This window comes from Mastigoproctus giganteus, chromosome 10 (assembly GCF_048544385.1).
Source record: "Mastigoproctus giganteus isolate SK-2022 chromosome 10, ASM4854438v1, whole genome shotgun sequence".
Lineage (NCBI taxonomy): Eukaryota > Metazoa > Arthropoda > Arachnida > Uropygi > Thelyphonidae > Mastigoproctus > Mastigoproctus giganteus.
In genome coordinates, this window is record NC_143584.1 from 31,384,658 (window position 1) to 31,409,601 (window position 24,944).

General features: G+C 33.8%; 1 protein-coding gene across 1 annotated transcript in view; it reads right to left on the bottom strand.

Moving 5' to 3' along the window:
• Positions 1–24,944, bottom strand: part of LOC150078931 (CD109 antigen-like) — a 223,646-nt gene that overhangs the window by 176,551 nt on the left and 22,151 nt on the right. The window contains exons 2-8 of the mRNA XM_090383675.1: positions 15,575–15,755; positions 13,275–13,443; positions 12,187–12,309; positions 10,465–10,538; positions 9,713–9,752; positions 7,235–7,319; positions 3,536–3,653 (exon numbers count right to left, since the gene is read on the bottom strand). Of these exons, the coding sequence (XP_090239801.1) occupies positions 3,536–3,653; positions 7,235–7,319; positions 9,713–9,752; positions 10,465–10,538; positions 12,187–12,309; positions 13,275–13,443; positions 15,575–15,755 (790 nt within the window). The remainder of the gene's footprint in view (positions 1–3,535; positions 3,654–7,234; positions 7,320–9,712; positions 9,753–10,464; positions 10,539–12,186; positions 12,310–13,274; positions 13,444–15,574; positions 15,756–24,944) is intronic.

Consider the following 24,944-nt stretch of genomic DNA (forward strand, 5'->3'; position numbering starts at 1 on the left):
CCTTTATGCCAAACATGATCGAAAGCCTTTGAGATGTCAAGAGAAACTGCTTGTGTTTCACCAAACTTTTCCATTGAATTTGTCCATAAATGGGTAACATAAGCCAGAATATCAGCAGTCGATCGACACTGACAGAATCCATACTGGCAATTGTTGATCAGACGGAAGGATTCTAGGTAGCTTAACAGTTGATGGTTAAGAAGTAATTGCAATTGGATGATAATTGGATGGGAGGGATTTGCCACCTTTTTTAGGAAGCAGAACAAAAAACACATTTGGAATAAGAAAGTGAAAAAATGCAGCAAAGAACAGGAGTAAGTTCAGGAGCACAAGTGGAGAAATACCATCAGGACCTGCAGCTTTCTTAGCGTCAAGATTCGTCAAAATCCTTCTAACATCCTTTTGATGGAAGACTACAGGAGTCATTGAATAGAGCGTGTTGGGCATGGTGGGAGGTGTTTTACCAAGATCATTAATACAAGAGTTGGAAGAAAAATGGGATGCTAGCAGGTCAGCTTTATTCTTGACAGGGCTGAAGTGGCAATAGAACCATCTGGTTTTGACAGAGGTGGGAGAAGAGATGGGCAAAAGTTGTGGCTAATAGCTTTGGTAAGAGACCAGAATGCTTGGCTACCATTAGGGCAAGAAGAAAGTTTTCTACTCTTAGCCTGTTCAAAATCTAGTTTGGACTGATTAATAACTGCTTTACAATTGTTGCGAGCTTTGGTGTAGGCAGAAAATGAAACTGAGGAATTGGAAATAAGCCAATTACGATATGCAAAATTTTTCTGTTGAACAGCCTTAGCACATTTATTGGAAAACCAAGGTTTAGATAAAGGATGAGATTTTAAAGTAGAGTGTGGAATAAAGGATTCCATTCCTACAAGAATAATTTCACAGACATGATCTGAGCAAACGTTTACATCAGAAGTTTTGAAACAGTAGTCTGACTAAGGAAAAGAAATCTCGCAGATCATCCCCATTTTGTATTCTTGTAATGCCAAACAATACAAGGTTGGGAATAGGCATGAGATAAAGCCTCCACTGGAGAAGAGACAATCACCAAGTTGTGATCTGAGGTGCCTAAAGGACCACTCACTTCAACCGTGTACTTAGAAGGGTTGTTTGTGAGAAAAAGATGAAGCGTGTTGGCTGTATGGTTAGGATTGTCCAGTATTCTTGTAGGTAAATGAACAATCTGTGCAAGGTCATTAGAAATTGCTAAAGCTTCAGCATCTCAACCAGCTGGGTCGGTGTGACTAGAAAACTGAAGCCAGCTGGAGTTGTGAACTTTAAAATCACCAAGGAAAATTACCTCACTGTTAGGAAAGTTGAACTGGAGAAAGTCAAAGAGCTCCAAGTGATTAGTGGAGTTGGGAGAATGGTAGAGACAACAGATGAATTTGACAGAATGAGGTAGAGAGATTTTTAGCAAGAGAAGGTTGAAAAGAGGAGATTCCAAATTACCAAGTCTCTGACAGGGAATATTGGAATGCACATATGCACAAGTACCACCTTTGAGATGAAAGAAATCGTGCAGCGAATAATTTGGGCAAATGAGATGAGCAGTGATTGAATCAACTGATAGCTGAGATTCTGTCAGAAAAAGTACATGGGGTTTGGCAGACTGCAAGTGGAAATGGACATCGTTGAGATTAGAACTGAGACCATGTATATTTGTGAAATGGACTAGGAAGTGTTTGGGAGGTTTAGATCTTTTTGCAGATAAGTTTACTCTATTAGTTTGACAATCATGGTGTATTCAATAGTAAGAAAAGTAGGAGGGACATGCTGTATGAAGTAATGAAATTTTTGGATATGGCATACAAATGGTAAGAATATACCCCAGATCCTTGACATAACGTGACCTCGGCAATGCCTCCCCCCCCGACATACACACTACTCAGACTCCCTCCGGTCACTATCTGGCAGGGTAGAGGTAGCAAGATTATACACTAGCTGATCCGGAAGCCTCCTAAAGAGTTACCAATAGGTTTAGTCCGGTGTACTAACTAGTGGCCAGCCTGTGAACACCGTTTCAGAGCTGTACCATCGAAATTTAAGGAAGTTTGGATCTTGCCATGATGTCCATCATAACCTCAAAAGACATCAGTCATACTGCATGATGGAAGAGATGGGGAAGGTTTGACTGGAACTTGGCTCTGGAGACTAAACATGGGTTCCACCACTTCAAGCCTCCAATAAGCAAAGTGGTGTTATTGCACCGGTTGATGAGAGTCATTTACCACCTAGAATTGCTTGGTAACACAGAGGGCAGCATTCCTCCATGTGGTGTGGGCACCACACCTTGACCCCTGCTTATGTTGGTTCACAACTAGGTGGTCACCCACAGTGTGCTTTCGCATGGGGGTTATACCCAGGATTACTAACATTCACACCATCGTGAGGGTGCAAGCAGAGGATTTGGCTGTCACAGACCAACTGGACTTCGCCGAAATTGGGTTCACCCGACTTGAGTGTCACCCGAGCATCAGTTCCATCAGTGTTATCAACTCCAAGGTAGCAAGTACAGTTTGTCTGGCATATCTGAGAGAATGTCTGCAACGACCTCAAGGACCACATACGTTATAATTTTAGACTTTTATAACAAGGACCACATACTTTATAATTTTGAGCTCTGTTTCTTATTTTCTGTCTGCTTCAGATTGTATATGTACACCCATTGGCATTTTGCTAGATAGTAGTCAATGGCTGAAATATGATCCTCCCTGGAGTTTACAAGTTCTGATGTCCCTTTGAAAAGGTAGTGGAGTGCTCATGAGTTCATGGTTCCTATTCATTTAATTATTATAAAATTGATGTTCAGTCTTTTGTGGATATGGATATATATCTCCTTGTTGGTGGGGGGGGGAGCTGGGCATTCTCACTACAAAAGATGAATGTTGCTTTGTCTTTTGCGATTTATATTTTTATTCTTGGCAACAGAAGCAGAATCGCACATAGCCAAGTTCAACCTTAACTGCAACAGTATTTGTTATGTGGATTTTTTTTTTTTTTTTTTTTTTTTTTACAAGCCTCAGTGATATTACACATTTGTCCCTATTGTAGTTATAAATTCTTATTATTTTTAAATAAATGTAGAGTATTGAATTATGAAAGAATAATAGCAAACAGTTAAAATCACTTAAATTATACAGGTTCAATTAGATAATTATCTAAACTATTTTATAAGTAAATAAAATAAAGCTCTGTTTATTTTCTGCATGACCATCGGAAGAGTTTACAACTAATCAACTTGATTAATTTTAACTCAATAATATTTAACACTATCATATATTAACCAGTTGTGTGCATGAACCACAGTCAAATTAAACACACCAGCTACTGAGCTCCCATGTTGGGCCACTCAGGTATTATACTAAAAACAAGATTAATTTGAAAAATTAACTGTGTTTATTCATATTTTTAATATCAGAGAATTAAATTATGACATCTTTCAGACTTAAAATTTTAAATAACTGAAATCAACTTCCCCCACACATATCCAGAAAACTTAGTTCCACATAAAACATACATTTCTGATAACTTGTTCAATTTCGGGTGGTCTGCTATATCCTTTAAAAGGAGGACGAAGAGACTCAACTGAGGCCCTCAGAGTAAGGTTACCGACCACAGGAACTCCACTTGTATAGCTATAAGAAATAAACAATTTCACATTATCGTACATGTAATATAAAAGAAATCAAATCAAAATTAAAAACTACCTCTGTCAAGATTCACTGTAAGGCTAAAATTCTTATTAATTTTAAAATGTCAATAGTCAATGTTCATTTCAAATATATGTGGCTTGCTTCTGAACTATTATTTTGTCACATCTTTCATATGCAAAAATGGCCAATTTCTAGCTCTTCCATTGACAGTTACAAAGGGCACCAGACAATGGCCATTTCTGCAAGTAAAGATAATAGTTCGACCATATCATAAACATAATATGCATAAAAATTGACAACCTTTTAGAACCAAGCATAGAAATATCCCTGTTAGTCTTTCTTGTAAAAGAAAAAAAAAAAACCTTCCTGTAATTTTTGGAACTCCCATCCCATAAAAAGTACATTCAATAATTTCAAAGGATTTTATAGTTGGTATTTTATAGTGTGATATCCTATTCATTTTGAATAGGACATCACACTATAAAATACCAACTATATGGTAGATTATTTTATATATGAGGAGCAGTATGAAAGTATTGCTTCCTATTTTTTTCCCTCAGAAAATTTAATTCCTACAATGTTGCCTTTTACATCAATTTAATCCTCAATTGTTAATAAACACACTGTTATTTTTCCACAAAGTCATCATCATTTTCTATGCGCTTCCATCATCTCCAAGTCAGATGCTGTATTGCAATCCTGTAAAAGTCCTTACTCTTGCTCCCCAGAGCTTCGTAAACAGTGTGCTTGAGCTGGTTGTCATCCACAAAATGGGTTCCCTGGAGTGCATCCTTCAGCGGGCTGAAGAGGTAATAGTCGGAAGGTGCAAGATCCAGGCTATGAGAGGGGCGAGGAAGAATAGCGAACCCCAGTTTTGCAATGGCCTCCATCATGCTCAGACTGGTATGAGATTGCGTGTTGTCATGGAGAAGAACCTCATTAAGGTTTTTGTCCAGTCAAATTTTACGGATGCATGCCTTCAGCTTTTTCAACATTTCCACATATCAATCCGAGTTGATTGTGTTGCTATGCTGCAAGAAGTTCACAAGCAACAAGCAAGCTTGTCAACAATGTCACTTTCCCCACTCTTAAAGTGTCTTACCCAACTCACATCTACTGTATTGTCACCATAAACATTTTTTAGATGCGTATGGATTGCGATAGGCGTCAATTCTTCCTTGGTAAGAAATTCAATCACAACTCTTTGCTTGATAAGTATATCTGTAACATCCACCAGTTTGAACTATCTGTGTGCTGCTGTTGTTATAACGTAGGTTTCACAACACAAGGGCAACTATGGCCAATATGTGTCTGTCAGAGTCACTATGGTCATTTTAATGATTTATGGATATATCAAAGTGTATCTATTATTCTAACCAGGTGTTGCACTCATGAGACTAATCACAGTACCACTCAGTATGGTGAAACTAGGGACCACTCAGTGACATGTGAAATTATCTACAGTGCCACATTTGAAAGAAAAAAATTAGGAGGCATTACTTTTGTACTGGTACCTGTAAATGAAGTACACCACTATATTCTAAAATGTTTCTGAGAAGCTCTTTTCTCTTTTGACATTGGAAAGTAAAAAAAAAAAAAAAAAAAATACATTCAGAGAAGAAATGCAACTGAATATTTCTGTTTACTCTAAGAATATATTTTTTCACTTCCCTTTGAAAAAAGAAAAACAACCTTCTTGGAAATTTTTTGGGGATGTTTAATTACAGAACTATCAGGCAAAAATTTAATAGCTAAATTCCCAATTCTACACTAAGTCACCCACCAAGCGTACTCTAGTCAAGCTGCTTAATTATAAAACATAATGCCTATATTATGACTGTCATGGGATATTTAAGAAAGAAAAAATGTATTCTACAAGTAATTTCAAAATGTTTTTATTGATTTTGATCTGGCAACTTAATGATTCCTGATTTTCTAGAATTTGTTTAAATCCATAAGAATTTGTTCAAACCTTCTTTTAAACTGCATACATATCACCTGTGGCACATATGTAAAAGTTTAGGAATAATTGCTCTAGACAGCATTTATAGTTAGCCTATATGTGGTCATACACATAAATGCCTATGTGGGAAGAAGGAAGAATGGTATGGTGATAATTCCTCATAAAATGAAAAGTCTATATATAATAATGCAGCAATATTAGGAGTATTTCTCATTAATTTTTAATGAGTTAATTATTGATTTTAACAATTTATGACATAAGTGACAGCATTTCTTTAAAATTGTTTTTTAGTTGGTCAAATACTAATAATTGCAAAGAATGCTGTAGCAATTGTAAAAAATATGGATACAAAGAATGATGAACACAAAATACACAAATATACATAATTTGACACAACACTATTGAATACAAAAGAACATATTGGAAAGGGCTGACAAAAAGACATGCAAACTTGCTGAAACTATCTTATCTCCTGTGCAGCTAGCACATTTAAAGAATACAAAAACTTGTAAAAGAATAAAATAAAATAAAAATATTTTTTTTTAAATTTTAATTCCAATTTCAACAAGCCTTTAAATAAAATAAAATGCCAACAGACAATTCCAGCAACTTGTCAATGCATTTACAATCTATCTCTCCTGTCAGTTACTTAGATCTTGAATAGCACAAAGGTCAAATTGAAATCTTTATTTTTATTTATTCATCAGTTTATACATATCCTTGTTTATAATTCCACACTACCACTAGATCAGAGGAGTTTACAACTGATTATTTCTGACAATGAATACAACTGTCAACTATGTAACAGTTGCATGATCTTGAACCACAGTCCACTGAAATGCATGTACATTACTGTACTTTTTTAGCTTGACGATCCAGACATGTTGGGCCTGAAAAAAGTTAGGAGGAGCAAGTAAGATCATCATAATGTTAGCATATGGTGGTCTCAGTCAATAACTTGACTCATTCATCTCATTGGTAAGAATCCCTTCCTGGATGACAATTTTGTGAGAAAGGTTCTGCTAGAAATACAATAAAACTAAGTGCCATCTAAACATAAATTCTTTAAAAATCATATAAAGGATTGTCCATTGCTGGTGAGGAGGGGAATCTCATCGGTCATCATGAGTGAAAAAGGCCAGAGGACAAAGCATTTCAATAGCTCCTAAACCCTACCACACAGCCATAATAACCTTACTAAAGAGCCACTAATTTATCATATGAAAATGATAAAAATCAACACAGAACACTTTCTAGGATTAGACAATTTGGAACACCAAACTGCAAGTGTGTTATTCCAAAAAGGTTACGTGCACAGTTACACTTGGATCAATTTAACAGTGCTTTTGTGACTTGCTGGTTAAATGGTCTTCAATAACATGAATAATTTTCAAATAGGTGACATACCTTCACTGTTATTGTCATTTAAAAGTATTGTGAGAAACATGGAAAAGAATTTTGTCACTAGAAGCCTATAAGGCTACATCTGACATCACCTATATACCAGTTACCAAGTTGTATTTATAATTAAAGTACTAAATGCTAGGTATTACATGCATGTTTAGATTTAAAATAAAGTTTCTAGTATCTAAAGACCTACTTGGCCATTACTGATCCAACAATATATTTATTTGTTTCCATGAAAAAGGCAGGCATTGTAACATTTATTTCAAATGGAGTTTGATCTAAGAAACAAAAAAAGAGAAAGTTAATTTATATCTTTATATAAAAAAATGCTAAAAATATATGTAAAAAAAAAAAAAAAAAAAAAAAACACACAACCTGAACTGTAGGTATTCATCAATGATACATTTATTACTTTCAATAATTTTCAGAAATTAAAAAAAAAAAAAAAATTAAAATTCAGATATAATTAAAGATGTCCACATGTTGTGCACGTGTATTTACATAGATCAGTCACTGCTGTTTTCCAAGAGGCTATATAGACTAATTTTATTTTTTCAATTTTTGCTTTATCACATTTTAATTACTTTTTACTCTAAATTAACATTATATATTATATAATTAAATTAACACACACACACACACACACACACACACACACACACACACACACACACACACACACACACACACACACACAGTCAGTCAGTCAGTCAGTCAGTGGTATGGCCTTGCTTTGGAGTGCATGTATCTGTTCTATTTTTTTTTTGGCACACTGTGCCCACAGATGCTGATGCACCTAATAAATTCCCAAACAAACAAACAATCTATTTTTTATTTTTCACTGCAGGACCACCGTTATTCAAATCCTCTGCATTGGCGGTTTGATCTGTGGATCGGATGGCTGGCTGATCTTACAGCTGGTTCGCCTTTGCAGCGATTTGTTTAATGATTGAAATGCAGTGATTCTTTGCCGATATGGGGCATAATGGTCAGTCTATTTTTGCTTATTTTGGTTTTATTTTATTGAAGTTAGTTTATGTCTCTATTTGTGATATTTCATGCAATTTGGACTTGGTATCCATCAAGGAGGATGCAGTTGAATTTCTATGTAATTGGCATCTAAATTTAATTGATTATTTTTATTTATTTATTATTCTTAATTTAGATTTTCTAAATTATTTTGGAGTGTTTCTGATACAATATTTTAGTTTTGTTACCTCTTTTCTCTTCCCTCCCTGTTGGTTTGATTAATTTTGACTACTTTTGCTCTACTGTTTTGCCATGTTACTGGCACGAGTTTTATTTTAATTATATATATACTGTATATATTTAGTATGTAATACCAATGAATTAAAACTGTAGAAATAGTGAGAAGATATAATAAACTGGATATGTCAAATGCACCAAAGCGCACAAAGCAGCAGCAAAGGATGTAAATGTATATATATTTCTATATTGTAATAAATATGAGTTACACGAAAGCCAAAAGCAAAGATAGCCGAAATATAAATAAAAGAAATAATTAATAAAATAATAATAATAATAATAAAAAAAAGTGACCTGTAAAATAAAATAGATTACATGAAAATAAAGGTAATGATAGCTAGCTAGCATCAGATAAGGGTGGGCAAATTTGGATATGGTTCAAAAAGGGGAAATAAAGCAAAAATGCAATGAAATCTGATGTCAGCAAAGGTAAAAGTTGATGCATGATCAGGTATTTCATCAGGAGACTACACCTGACCATGTATCAAAAGACTGCATTTCTATACTAAGGCAGCAGTGTCCTTGTAAGTTTGCTTCAGTTATAGCAAATTATGAGAAAGAAAACGTTTATAATGTTGATGAGATGGGCTTATTACAGAAAGCATTACCGAGAAAAATCCTAGCCACTAAAAGAGAAATGCCTGCACCATGTTTTAAGATGAAAAAAAAGCAAGTTATGATTTCTATACATGCAAATGCTACTGGGATGCACAGATTGTCTGTGCTCGTTAACAGTAAGTCAAAAAAACCCGAAAGCATTTAAAAATCTTTCTAATTTTTCTGTTTTGTATAAAAATAATAAAAATGCTTGGATGGATGTTTCTGTTTTCAAAGATTGGTTTATAATATTTTTTATTTAATTAACTTAATTATTTAATTTAATTGTAAGGCAAGATTAAATAGATTTAATCTTACCTTACGTTTGATTATCTGAAAAATTTGGCTATCCGGAAGAGTTTGGCTATCTGACTTCAATTATTCTGGATAACTGATGCTCTACTGTAGTTTTATTTGTTTTTTTGCTTGTGCTGATGTGAGTATATGTACACAAAATAAACTTTTGAGGTTTGTTCCGATTTAGAGCTCTGCCCAAATAAGTGTTCGCTTTTAACTATGAATTCCACTTTTACTTTTCAATAATTATTTAAGAATTTTCAGAATGTTGTTTTTTCTCAAAGCAGAAATGAATGTGTATATAAGCAGAAATGAATATAAAATGAATGTGTTAATCAGTATTAGCTTAGCTGAGCAATCAAAAACATCTGTATTTCATTTATAGGATGTATAAATTCAATACAGTCAACCATGAAATTTCAAGGAAACTAATTTAGTTTTTTTTCAAGGTTCATTTACTTCTGGCAACATACCATACGTTGTACATATATCATAAAGGATGAATACTTACAATATTCTTCAACAAAAAAACTTTTCTCTTCAATTTGTCCCTATAAACAAAAAAGATACTCAATTAAGATTAAATGGATATGTATAGTAGTAATATGAACGAGAAAAAATGACCACAAAAGAGCTATACACTATTTTACTATTTTATTACAATTGATGAATACCTATTAATTACACAAGGGATTAACCAAAGTGGATAGCGAGTTTTTAAAAGACCTGTGGAAACCAAATCAAGTTCCATATCTCAAATAAAGAAAAGAAAGCTGTAATGAATATTATTTATTCAAATAAAGAAAAGAAAGCTGTAATGAATATTATTTATTCAAATAAAGAAAAGAAAGCTGTAATGAATATTATTTATTAATATTGATTTCTTTGTACATTGGCTGGGTTCAATTGTTTAAAATAATCACTTATGTGGCTAAAGGAAGGCATGAGGAATCAGTATACTGTGTATATAAATTTTGTCCTATGGTTGGCTTTACCTATTCAGCAGTGTGAAAATTCATACAACCCTACATAAGGCTGACTAACATAAAGGATACAATAAACAACAACCCACAAAGTTCCTTCTGTCTCTAAAGTTGTTTTTGCCCATTTGAGACTGGATTTTGTACACACAATATCAGGGATAATCATATCACTATAATACCTTCCTGCTGATTTAATTAGCTTTCTATCCCTCCCCCACTCCTCAGTAGAGGGATTATGAATCCCAGCAGTAATTACAAATAAGTAGACAAACAGGCTTACCTGAGCAACAATTCTTATAGTCCAATTTCCAAATACTGGTTGAAGTGAAAGAGGATACTCCAAACTAACTGCACCTATTAAAAATATAAGAAAAACATGAATGATTTTTAGGTTTCCATTTAATTAATGAAAAACATTTATAATATTAGCATTTGTTGAAAAACGTTATAAAAGAAGGGGAAAAACGGTTCTTCTTTTATAATATGCTTTTTAACAAAGTAAATTACCAGTTAAATTACAACAATACAATTCAAATAGTACTGACCAAAATTAAAGCACAGAGATAATTATTTGTTAATTTACTATAAATATTTAATATCTATTAAGAATCACTAATATTAATAATATATTAGGTGACTTACTTGTTCCACTTAAAATGTCAAACATAAAAAATAAATTTTTCTTTATCAAAAAAGTAAAATCAAGAAACAAACATTTTGAAGAAAATACAGCATTTTAATAGAGTTCATATGAAAATACCAAAGTAATTAATTGTAAAAAAAATATACAATCTCACAAATGGTGAGTGCCATTTGTATTATATATTAAAAATAAAGAGTAGGTAATCTGACTTCCCTATATAGGTAAAAGATTAAATCTTCAAACATCACCCACATATATATAGCTTAAAGGTTATTTAATTATTGAATATCGATTATAATCACTTAACCCATTCACAAGTGAGTTGCCTGAATATGTTTGTGCTCCCTATATTCAGTTTTCAATACAGAGTGAAAATTTTCTACATGAAATTTTGTAATATAAAAACTTCCTATATAAATGTCTTTAAATATTAATATCTTTATTTTGACTTGATTGCCCAGCATTAGGGTAAAATTATTGTCAAAAATCAAATCTGAATTAAAAAAAAAAAAAACATTGAAAACAATTGGAAAAAACATTAAAAAATAAATTCATCATCATCTTTTTTTTTTTTTTTTTTTTGAAGTAAAAACATCTACTATATCTATTTGTGTATCGCTTAATTCAATATCATCAATTTCTGAATTCCAGAGCATTTTTAAATTTTGGATTTTGTAAGTCAAAATTGGACAAAAATAGCCAATCGGTTTTCTCTGAATCAAAGTTATTTGGTTCAGAGAAAACCAAATACTGGTTGATTAATACTTTTAATACTTTAATTGGTTTTCTCTGAATCAAAGTTATTTTCATGCTGCCATCTATTAAAACTATGTCTACCATTAGTTGGAAACATAAGAGTTGAACATACTAAAACAAATTACAATAATTAATCCATATCATATACATAAACAGACATTATTTGAAATGACTTTGAAAATAACTAGTTGTTTTTAATTAAAATTACTAAAATGGATCTTAATAGACAAAAAATATTTTTTTATTATAACAAACATATCTTAAGGATTTAGCTTAGTTTCTAAAATATATTACCACAATGATTCTGCTTAATTTAATTCAGAATCACAGAGGTAAGTTATGAAGCAGCTAAAAAGAGAGGGGTAAAATATATAAAAAAATGTAAAACAATTTTTTTAATTATATTTATTTTACCACCTTTCTTTTGAACTGCAAAAAACTAAAGAGGATCAGAGGTGAATTATCTGAAAAGGAAGCTCCACAAAATCCTTTAGCATATTTGTGACAATTTATAACGAGAAGAGTTGCTATAACTCTCTTGATAATTTTAATGAACAGACTATCATCAGTCTTATGAAGCAAAGAGAGTGATAAATACTGTACCTAAATTAGTCTGTCTAGACAACCATCTTCTCATGACTGTTCCTCTAGGATCTAGCAGAAATACATCTACAGCATCTGAGAAAGCTTTCAAGTCAGTAGTAACTGGAACTGCACGAAACCGGACTGAAAAAAAAAAGGTATCTGTATTAAAAAATCCTTAATTTGGAATACGTGATTATGGGAATAACATAATAATGATGTAAGTAATAATATTCAAAACAAATTATGATATCACAAAGAATCAGGATTGTCATTAATAATGTTATTATGATTTTATGCTGTGCAATACCATATTTCATGTAATATTACATAGCACACACTGTTGTTGTTATTGTTATTGTTTGAGGTTTTATGGCACAAAAGCCACACTGGTTATAATGTGCCCATCAAAATTTTGCTATCATTTGTTACATGCCTGTTAAAACATTAACAACAAACCAAAGAACGAGACATAAGTTAGCAATCTCTATTGGACATGTATAAAGAGTAATACAACTTGCTTTCAATAAAACTTGAATTAAATTAACACATAGCAACAAGTGCCTTTTATCATCCTTAACTTGATTTTGCTATGTAATGAATTTCAAAAAATCACAAGACTTTATAAACTGTTTATATAAATACAACAAAAATTTTAAACAATTTTTTTAAATTAAATTTATTTTACCACCTTTCTTCTCAACTACAATAAACTAAATACAATTAGAGGTAACTTATTTGAAAGGAAGCTCACTAATTTTGAATCATCCCATATCACTACTGACAGAATAATAATCAAAACTGTGTCATATACCACACAGATGTATATTAAAAATGACTTCAAGCATATAATATACTTGAATTCATCATGATATACTGATTTTTCATTAGTTGTTTCTAAACAAGTAGTGCTTGGATTAGAAATTTATAATGTCAGATTGAAAAGAAATCTTAAATAAAAAAAATAACTGATGTATACATATACATATAACTATATTATTTTTAAAAATTATATCATTAGATTGTATAAGTGTTGTTGAAGGAACTACTGGAATGATATTTCCATCTGATCCAAGCACTGTAACAAAAAAAAAAGATGGTAAACTTACCTGTTTGCCCCTGCATGTAAACAGGCTGATCAGTCTGGATAAAAATCGTCATAGATCGCTGGGAAAACTCCAAATAAGTTTCATTGAGGAAAGCAGTCCCTCCTAACACACCATTAACATTTCCTTCAACCCTGAGCTTATATAGTCCAGGAACACTTGTAGGAGGTACCTGAAGAGTAAAAGTTTAGAAAATTTAAAACTTTACCTATATAAATTTATAAATTAGTCCTACAGGCAACAGGTATAGCAAAAAAAAAAAAGTAAAATTAAAGATTAAATTTGCATCACAAACTGCTCACCTTGTTAAAAATCAGAAGAAAATTTGAAATTTTTTTCCCTTATATTTTATCAATTGTCCCAAACTGTGTTGAAGTTTCCCTTTCTTTCTTTTACTACTTACATAAATAGTAAAATATTCATAAATAGGTTATAAATAAGAAATATTTATAACCTATTTATACTCAGAACAAATTTATTTATCATATAAAAGACCCTTCTATGACTGGAAACCATAAAAAATGCTTGGCACCTGGAGCCACAGATGGAATGGTGCTTGGTTTCTGATGGAGTATGATAGTTACCATAAAAGGCTGAAGATCTCCAACCTAAACAATTGTGTTCTAATTATTAACATCAGTGTGAGGCAATATGAGACTCAAATTATCGATAACGAATTTATTAAAATATCTTATCTACCATTTACCTCTTCATTGGGACATACTACTGCTTATTATAATGTCTAAGTTATTAGTTATAAGTATATTAGTATTATAATGGCTAAATTATTCAAGGAAGTGGAATTTTGAATGCATCTTCCGTAAAAAAGAAGGAAAAAAATTTCTATTATTCACACCTCCCCGTTGTCAAAAAAGTGGCTATCCAATTCCACTTTGAAGAAATAAATAACAAAAATAAAATATTTTTTCTTCCATATGTTTCTTTATATGGCTGAAACTTTTCTGTCACAAATTATAGATTAACTGCACAGCTTACTAAGGTATCTCGAAATGCTTTAATTACAAATACCTTTGGCTCAGAAAAGATTTTACGTTGTTTGCACATGCCTTGTTTTTAATTAATCATCACAAAAGAAAATAAAAAAGTGATAGGAGTCAAACTTAGTGATTGTAGAAGCCTTTTAATGCAGCCACAATGATTAATCCAATGTTATAGGAAATTTTTGCCCAAGAAATTTATGATATTAGTAGATGAGGCAGAAGTCTCATCCTGCATGTGAATACAATATGTTGGTATTTATCTTGTTTGTTTGTTGTGTGGTTTTTAGGAGCATTAGCAACTAAGGCCATATTGCTCCAGGAATATGCGGTGGTCATTCCCTGACCTTTCTGCATCCTCCGTATTTGATGGTGACGGGCTCGAACCCCGGTCTAATCAAGAAGCGTGTGCTACGCACTGTTGCTCCTTCCCACCTGGCTACGGAGGCGGCATTTATCTTGTGCCATCTCAGTAGGAATTCTCATTTTATGTCAGTGGAATTTGGTCTGGTGATACCACTGGACCAAATTCTAGTTGTTGTTTATTAGTTGTTGGCCCATCAGCTTCTGTGGCCATAATGCACCTCTCTTGGTTTTGATTTCCTAGTCTGGTTTCTTTCAAATTTTGGCCAAATTCTAGTACAGACAAAAATTCCAACAATCCTTGTAAATGTTACATAGTCATTCTGAGTGCCATAATGAACACAACTGTCATGATTCACTTCTGCATTATTGTTTTGTTTCCCTCTAAAATTTGCAATATACAATCAGAATAGGAGGGTACTGATCAGGAAAGAAATAACTGCAGAGAAGCCTGCCTTCAAGACTACCTTGAAGGCAGGCTTCTCTACAGACTTTTATAGGACATCCAAAACCCCCATTTCTTGTTGACATTATTCTGAACAGCTGTCTCCTTGATAACAGTGTATTAGAAATAGTACTAGTTTCATCAAATAAATACTTTATTATAAATAAAGTAAATTTTTCTTATTTGGGATTTTTCATCTCTAACTCTACTTATAACTGCAATCTATTTTCTTGCACATTTTTAGTTTTTGCATGCATCTTGACAATACTGGTTCTTTCTTTTGGATTTCAAATTTGTTACTGTTCTTTGAAAAATTATGTGTAAGGCAATAAAGAATAAAAGCATATGATATTGATGAATCTATTTTTTATTGAGAATTATTCAAACAAGTCAGAATAATTCTCAATACAGGGTGGATTACTTATTGGCCACCCTGTATTTTATGCATTAAAAATGATTTGCTATTTATTAACCTTTAATTACATCAACAAACTTACTTTCAAGAGGAGCGATTCTGGAATTTTTGCACGGCATTCTTGTGTTGAAGATGCTAATTCTACGCCATTTCTTTGTATAGAGGCTCGGACTGTTATAGGGAGTGATGATCTCAGTATCATTACACTAATCCTATATACCTGACCTGGTCGCACTACTTTGGATGCTAAAACAAAGTATGTTCTGGAAAAAAAAATGACATTTGATTTTTTTAAGAATTCTACATAAGGATTCAAAGGAATTGAAACTAATGGCATATCATTCTGTGATACAGCTGCAGCAAGGGGGTCCTGAAGCACAGGGAAGCCCAAAAAGGAGCAAAAGGACCCATGCTTGTATGGATTTATGTATTTAATAGAGACATTAAAACATTGAAACAATATTTTAATATGTCTCTATTTTAATCGATTATCATTCATTTAAATAATTATTTCCAGGTTACTTATATGAGTAGTAACTGCTGATATTTACTCAGTCTCTAACTAATTTAACAGATAATTTCTTCTTATCACCAAACAAAATAATCAAACAAAAAACAAAAATAAATTTAATTGTTCTACGTTTTTTAATATACAGAAATTAGCAATGACTATGAACAACTGACATACTGAATGATTATAAAGTTTTGTGTGTGTGTGGGGGGGGGGGGTTGATAGCTATATATCTCTGCAATTAATAACTAAGAGACATGCTATAGATTTCAGGTGAAATTTTGGATAAAGGCTGACAATTTATCAACGGTTCATGTTGGAGATAAACTTAATTGTTATTTATTACAGCCAGAGCTCATGCTAACTTGAAAGGCATACTGGCAAAATGATTCCTCAAATAATACCGGGTTTAGAGGCAGAGGCACCCTAAATTGGTGCACTGACATGGTCACTCATGGTGAAAACCATGAATCACTTGGTTCACTTACCCTTAAAAACAACCCAGATTAAGCACAGATTCAATGTGCATACTGTCAACACCCATTGCATGGGCTAATTACAGATACAATGCCCAACAGCAGTTACTTACCTACTTGTACATAACAAAAGTGCTGGTACACAAAGAGAAAAGATAATAGCAGTTTATGCATCAAACTTTAATATGATACAAGACTTCAACTGGTCTGTGTAAAACACTCTCCATCAATTTATGACATGTGATGATGGAAATATTTCTCTATTCCTCAATGGTTTTTAACTAAGCATGTATTACTGGCCTCTGTGGATGAGCCTCTTGCACCATGGCCCTACAATGTTTCTACTGAAATAAACAGGATAGCTGTCAGTAGATCAGTGCTGCAATATTCCTCCACTCAAACAAAATCATCACACACTAACGTTTGTGATGAGAGCACTGTTCGGTACAAAAACAGAAGGCCCTGTTCAATAAACTAACACCCGAAACAGAAGAATTTCATTTTTGAGGCTGTCACAATATCTCTAACTTCTGCAGCATATCATCCATAAAAACCACCAGTCCAAAACACAACAATATAAAAAACTTGAGTGTTCCACTTACACAAAGAATCTTTAGAAAAAAATTGCATCAATCCACAATTAGATTGGTGCAATCCTTTTCAAAAGATTCTTAGTGTTGGTGAAATACTTAAGTTCTTCCACCTGATAAAACAAAACATACACTGAGATTCACTGCTGTTTTCCTGTTAAAAAAAAAAAAAAGAAAGAAAGAAAGAATATCACTTTTGAATGGCAAAACTACTGCACTCCCAGGTTTGTTATGTTATGTGAGACCCAAAGGTTGAGGGGGGGGGGGGGAAACATGGCACAATTTAGTGGGGTTGTTAAAGGGCATCTATTCCAACATCTCATAGGGCAGCAGCCCACAATTTGTAGTTATACCTCTGTGAAAGCTTCAATTTTGTTTGTTATATATATTATTTTCATGCTTCTAATTAGTGTTTTATTAACAGTTTTAAGTACAGTTGGTTAATGTTTACAATTGGGTACACCTTCTGCTTGATCATTGCAAGTAGGAGTGATTAACATGCCTAGCCCCCACTTCCTGCTGTTTTAAAATCGGAAAACGAGTTCCTGATTTTAAAACAGCAGCAGCATGGGTGGATAAACACCCTAACTAAGTCTAACCATAGCGGGCAAGGCATGTCAATCACTGCAACTTGCAATGATCAATCAGAAGAGGTACCCGATTGTAAACATTAACTGTATATTTGTATACAGTATAAAGAAAATATCAGAACAACCTAAAAATCCAATAAAGCACAATTTATTAACATTTATGTGACGTAAAAACATACAAGTATCAGGAACAAAAACCAAATTGGTTTTTATGGTCTTACTGGTAGTGGTGTTACCCATTTTTTCTTTTAGAGATGTAGCAAGTGTACTAGCAATTGCATAAACTGGATCATTTATGAAACTGTTCAAAATGACCGACACTGGATGACTTGTCTCCAAAAGCCTTAGTGTTTATTTCAATTGCAGTTATATGAAATTCCATTTTACACCACATATTTTTAGAACTATTATGAATTTTGTTCAGATTCCTGAGGGATTTTTTATTGAGAAAATAAAACCATTTAATGCAGAGTAAGAAATTATAGAACGTGTTTGAACAGAAAGAGAGATCTGCCAAAATTACAAAGGGAAACATCCAGAAGACTATATTTACAATTATAATAGTCAATACTTCTTTAAACATAAAAATATTAACATATTTACAAATTTTAGTAATACCTTTATAACTATTGATAAAGTAAAATCATATATTAAAGATATAACAGCTTTTAGGGGAAGTGATATTGATAGCAATCACCATTTGGCAAAATGGCAAAACAAAACCGATCAACAAGCAAAAATCTGTAAGACAGGTAAATGTAATACGAAATTTAAAATCACTTTGACACATCTTTTATGCTGAAAAATGAAGTATTATAAATCATGATAAAACAAAAACAGACATCGTTTAGGATGTTGATTATGCACCTAGACAAGTAAAGGCCAGGCCAGTATTTGTCTATGGAGTTGTGTATTTTCCGTGGTGTTTCTGTTTTTGCGGGATTAAAACCTTGCATCCTCTCCCCATGGCAATTAACTCAGTCGTGGTGATAAAAATGCCCATAAAAGTTACTCCAGCATAATAAGATGTATTTCTCATCCTCAGTAAGCGTCGAGGATCAAACCCAACCTGTATTAGCAATGTCTAACCCTTACTGAGCTACATGTTAATGGGGACTTTTGGGAAACTTGTACCCACAGACTTTGTGCTGCTACCTATGAAAAAAAAAACCCATAAAAGAGAATGGGGTGACCTCAAGAAAACACGGTCTGCTTCATAAGAAGCAATTGCATATAAAAGTACATATAAAGAAAAGAAATTTATTCAAAATCTGGAATACAAACCTACAGTGAGCTTTAAAAAGCAGCAGTAAAATATACAAATGAATGGTAAACCGATGGAAAATGCGATAAAAGCTATATAGTAGTATTAGATAAATAAGGCATATTTGGTCCCTGTTTTGACCTATGCTGGTGAGATGTGGAGGATGAATAAAAAGAATTCTAGCAGAATATAAGCAATGGAAATGAAGGTGCTATGGACTATGCTAGCTAAAACTAATAGAGATAAAATAAGAAATACTGATGTAAGAATGAATTTGGGAATAGAAAGTCTGAGGAAGAAGATGCTAACATCACGTTTGTGATGGTTTAACATATGAAGAAGGCCGAGAGGAAGACCCATGAAGAGATGGAGAGATTAGATTAGAGAAGATGTGGAAACAAAGGGAACTGAGTGGGAGAGAATGATAGAAGACAAGATCTGGGAAGACAAAAAAGATTGAAGCCTTTGACTCACCTGACCTAGCCTTACGTTGGAACAGTGAGGAAGATGATGATGAGTAGTAGTGGCAAATGATGCAAGAAAGCAAACTTATATATCATCAGCCAAAAAAAAAAAAAAAAAAAAACAACACACTTTACCCATCTATACTTGAGTCGGAAAACTATATGGAACTTATAAAATATGTATGGCAATGTCTTTGAGTTAACTTCATTGCCTCTTTAAAAAAAATTTAAAAAACAAATGGTTAAAAAAGTTCGTAAAATAATTTATTATTATTCAGAAAATTCTGAAATTTTATAAGTAGGAATTATTAATCAAAAGATGCATCACCATGTAATGATATCACTGTAACAATACCCTTTTCTTTCCAGAATTAAAAAAAAAAAAAAAAATTGTATGCTCTGATCCTTCATGGTGACTTTATCTTGGCAGCCAAGTCACAGTTAATAATGAGCAGGGAATTTTTATGGTGCTTACGGTTTTGTAGCATGCATACTGGTTGGTGGTCACGTGTCAGCTTAGTCGGCACCATATAGTGCTTTCTGTCAAACGTCTGGGGAGCTTTGGGTTCGATTCCCTTCAAAAACTGAATTAATTTCTACATCCTTTTCAGTCGAGTCTGTAGTTAGACAATCTCAATCAGAGGACTGGTTGGTTGGTTGGTTGGTTGGTTGTAGGGGTGTGGTGAAGAGGACTTGGGGGTTTGCACAACCTTGTTAAAAATTTAGTTTGATAAAATTTAAGACTTAACCAGGAACAACCAACCCTTGTTGTTGGATTTTCGTGCAATGGCTACTAAGGCCATATTGCACCTATCGATATGGTTCATACTACTTGTGTTGACTGCTATAGAAGCAGTTAGAAGCGGTCTTATAAACCTATTTGTTTCAGGAAAGAAAAACTCTGGAAAAATCCCTAGCTGAAAACAAGCCCCTTGTTAACAAATTGGCAGCACACACCTGATTAGTCAATTATTTAGTGTTTAATGGTACAATGACAGCTTAGGCTTAGGCCATAATGTAATAAGACAAAATATAATCTGCCATAAATATGTTTGGTAACCTATAAACAGGAATAAATGTATATCACAAAATATACAAGGACTAATTTAAATATATGAATATAAATTAACCAGGTGGCATGTAATTTTGACATCTGATTTTACTGGCACAATTCATTTGGCCCATATGTTATCAATATATTATATAATATCAGTGTAGATACCATAGTTTACCCATAAATTTAACTCTTCATCATTGTTGGGTGAGCAGGGTATCTGCCCGCCCACCGATGAAGCCAACTAGCTTCAAAATGTGCCGTTTGGGTGGTGGTGGTGCCCACTGAGAATAAATAACAGTAGTCTCCTCTACTAGAGGAGCATTATTTATTCGAAGTAGTGCAATACCTGGTATCTCGTTGTGAAGGCAGCCACAATTAAATGATGCCTTTGCACTACGTATGTAGTTAAATTAATGGGTAAACTATGGTGTATCTACACCGATATTATGATTAATTTAAATGCATATCATATTATGCCTTGCGCATTTAATTTTCAAATACCGTTATCTATGCATAAATGGAAAATTTTACAAAACGGACCACTTGTTGGACAACTATGTTATTTTTTAATAATAAAGTAGACCATGGCATTTTGCTGCTACTTGAATGATCAAGACATACATGTATGTTAAATATCGTGCTATGCAAATTTCATTGAATGGATGAAAGAAAAAAAGATTGTACCATTCACTTTTTTCATGGTACAGGGTAAACCAATCAGGCATAATGAAGAATGCTATTTTTGTCTTGTAAAATTTTGCAGGAACAGCAAAAATAAAACCAAATATACAAATGTTGTGATTGTAAAGACAACATTTGTATATTTGGTTTTAGTCCTGCACAAAAAAGGAGTTTCTCCTGTACCACCAACGCGAATAAGGATCTCAAAATTATAAGAAAAGAAAGCTAAAAAAAGTCACATAAAAAAAAAAAACTTGGGATATTTTTGAAAGACTAAAAAGGATGTATAATTATTGAAAATTATACCAAGAGAACAAATGGTTTTAACACTGTGATAAAAAATAAACAGATTTTCTTTCAAAGTTCCTAAATAGGAACTGCTAGTTTCCTGTGAAAGGAGATAATTACAGATAACTAACCTTAATATATATTTCAACTGTACAGCACAAACTATACAAAGCAGTGGGAAGCATTCTGAAAAATAAAACAGAATGCAGTTATAAGGGAATGTGGGCCTCTAATTGGTTTTAGCAAGGGTAAAAATTCGATAGGTGCACGAATATGAAGAAGGGGGCCCAGTGAAGGGAGGTGAAACAAGAAGCACTGCTTACTGTTTTTTCCCCCGCCTAGGAAAGGAACCCTCTCTCTTACACCTGGCCCACTAAAATAGAGACATCACATATTAAGAATCTCGCTTAACATAATCTTAACTTAGTGACACTGCATTAAGCTTTCAGCAAGGTTACTGAGAACAGATTTCGTTGGCCTGAACTCGAATTATGTCCAAATGTGGTCTAACGACTTGACAACAAGCTAGTTTACAATGCCCTCTAACCTCAAAATATAACTGCTGTGACTAAAAAGGAACAGAACACGTATATTCAAAGAGGTGATTTATGCTTCCTATTAGTAATTACCTGCTACTGGCACGAGTTCGTGATCTCCTCACGCAGGGATGCTTCTATACTGAAAAAACGAAAGCCAATAATTACGGTCAATCGACAGTCCACTCCGGATAACGGATAGAAGCGACCGAGACACTGACCAACGTACAGGTGAACGCTGCTGGTTTGTTGGCGTTAATTAAATCTAATTGACACCTGCCAGTCAGAATTAAAGGATAGCTAGCGAGCAGGTGAAGAGCCAAGCGCCTGCTACCCTTTGCAGTTTCATGCTTGATGGCATGAAAGAGCCGAAGGCAGTGTTATACGGGTAGGAAATTTCGATTTTCCTTCGGAGTACCGGTGAAGCGAGCTGAAAAGGGGTAGTCAGCAGAAATAAAACAAGTGTCGGTAAACAGCCTAATGAACTAATGAGTACGGTTGACCTGAATGTTGTTTAACACTAATGGCTAAGCGATACTTCCTAGGGAACAGAGCCTGATCGTGCGAGGACAAATCATTACTCCTCATCCTGGTACACTACAGGAATGTTTACGCCTGCGTGACTGGGATGAGGTAGCCTCAAGCCCAATACAGTACTTGAATTTTCGAGATATTTTCTAAACCTGGCTTTCTTTTTATCTTTATTTTCACTATAACGGGGATTTTGTTTTCATTTTAAGCAGGAAGGAAATCACTGGTAGATACTTTTTTTTTAAAGCTGTTCCGCATTATGATTGAAACTTGAGTATTTGGAAGTCGATGTTTTGACTACTGATGGAGAAAGTAGTGTCCAGACTACCATATGTTGTTCAGCAGGTCTTAAAAAGTCTAAAAGTGGACAGATGGGCACGAATATATCCCACTTCAAGAAGAACGATACCAGATGAGTAAATTCACCATCTCGGGCAAAATGCGGACAGTCAAAACCGATCACTGCCAATAGTAAAGAATTTGCCATAATTAATCAGCAAGGACCAAAGTAGGTACCAAGTTCATATTCTTCCACTGGCGTCGAAAATGTCATCAGAATATTTCTCACAGGATATTTCCAACAATATCAGTAGCAAGACTTCTACCATCTTGTCCTGGTCCAGTCCAGAGACACTAAATACAAGAAGCATGAAACAGAAAATCTTAAGGAAATGATAAGGGCTACTGCATATCAAACTACCATCAAAAATTTACAAATCTGTTTAGTGGTTCCAACCAGAATACTCTGTCAACAGGTGCCCATTCACTGAAGAGAACGAACACCAAGGTTGGTCAGTTGTTTTATGATTTTATGGCGCATTGGCTACTAAGGTCATAATCCATCTCTAGTCTTATAATCTAAATATATAAAAGATGTGGTGCAAAGTGAAAAAAAAAAAAAAAAAACTAAAATTATTTCATTCTAAATCGTCATCTAACAAAATTCTCGTGAGTGGAAAGGTGCTGTCGATTGGTGGAGATTTGTGCAGCATATTTGAAGAATGAGCGTCTGTTGCTAAACGCTGGTCATTCTAAGAAAACAAGTTGGACTTGAGTAAAGTATTACGATTTCCACGCTGCGGGAAATCCTCCGCTCCTGGCAGTTTAAGAATGGATAAGATGGTTCGATTTGAAGTCTAGTGAAAAACTAGACTTCGAATCGGACTAGTGCATTTTTACAGAGGCTAGTGTGTTAAAAAGCAAGGTTTGGTTTGGTTTGGTTTTGTCTAGGTTTTATTGGCGCATTAGCAGCTAAGGCTATAATGCGCCAAAACCACGTAATGGAAAAAGATTATGATTAAAATATTTCAGTGGCTAAAAAAAAAAAAAAATTAGGACTTCGTCAAAAGGGATAACGATAAAAGAATGTCAGTGGTATTAAAGATATATTTTAAATATGGTTAAAACGGTTTAAGGCCTTTAAATAATTAAAAACTGCTGCCACGTGTTCGTTGTCGGATAAAATCTGAATAAGTGTATAAGGTTCAGTTAGGTGACTAAAAGCTTTAAAATATAAAACACGTTCTTGTCTATAACGTGGCCACTCCAATAAAATATGCCGAACGCTTAAAACATTTTCACAATTCATACACATAGGAGAGTCATCTGCCACTTGTTCACCAGCACGAACAAGTGTGCAAGATGACTGTGTCCTATGAGCGAGAACTTCCTCTTGGTGGTTCCTGCACAGACTAGACTGCCGCGGTTTAATTACAGGCTTTATTTGATAGAGTTTGTTCGTAGTCTGCCCATGCCAAGATTGTTGCCACTGGGATAATAATTTGGAGTGTATCATATGCCTGTAGTCTGTATAGGGACTAACAGGCTATGACTGTTCCGAGATCGTGATGATCTGGCTGCGGCATCTGCCAGATTGTTACCTTTGCTCCCAATGTGGCTTGGGATCCAGCAGAACTGAATGTCGCACCTAGATTCATAAAGGGAGTATAGCTTCTGCTGAATTCTGGACACGACTGGATGAGGATTATATCTCATCATTGATAGAGCCTGTAATGCACTTAAGGAATCTTTGTATACCATACATCTTGGATATTTATTAGTTTTAATATGGTCCAAGGCTAGCTTTATAGCATACAACTTCACTCGTGGGGAATCTTCTCAGAGAGTGTACTGTACTGTCTGGGAAGATCGCAGCAGATCCTATGGATGATTCTGATTTGGAGTCAGTGAAGACAGGCAGGAAATCAGAGTAAGCAGATCAATGGAAAGCATATAAAAAGCAAGGTGTGGCTTGATATAGTTGACTTGTTTGTAATGATTGCCGTTTGTAACTAAGAAGTTTAGAGTGTTGGGAAGTACTGATGATGATTTTGCTGTTTTTCCGGATTTTACCTGGAATTTTTGGTTTAAGCATGGAATTTCTGGGCTCCAGTGTAATTTCTCGCATCATGGCTGTGCATTACATTTTGAAGCGATGTGATATTATTGTGTAAGAACTATTCTT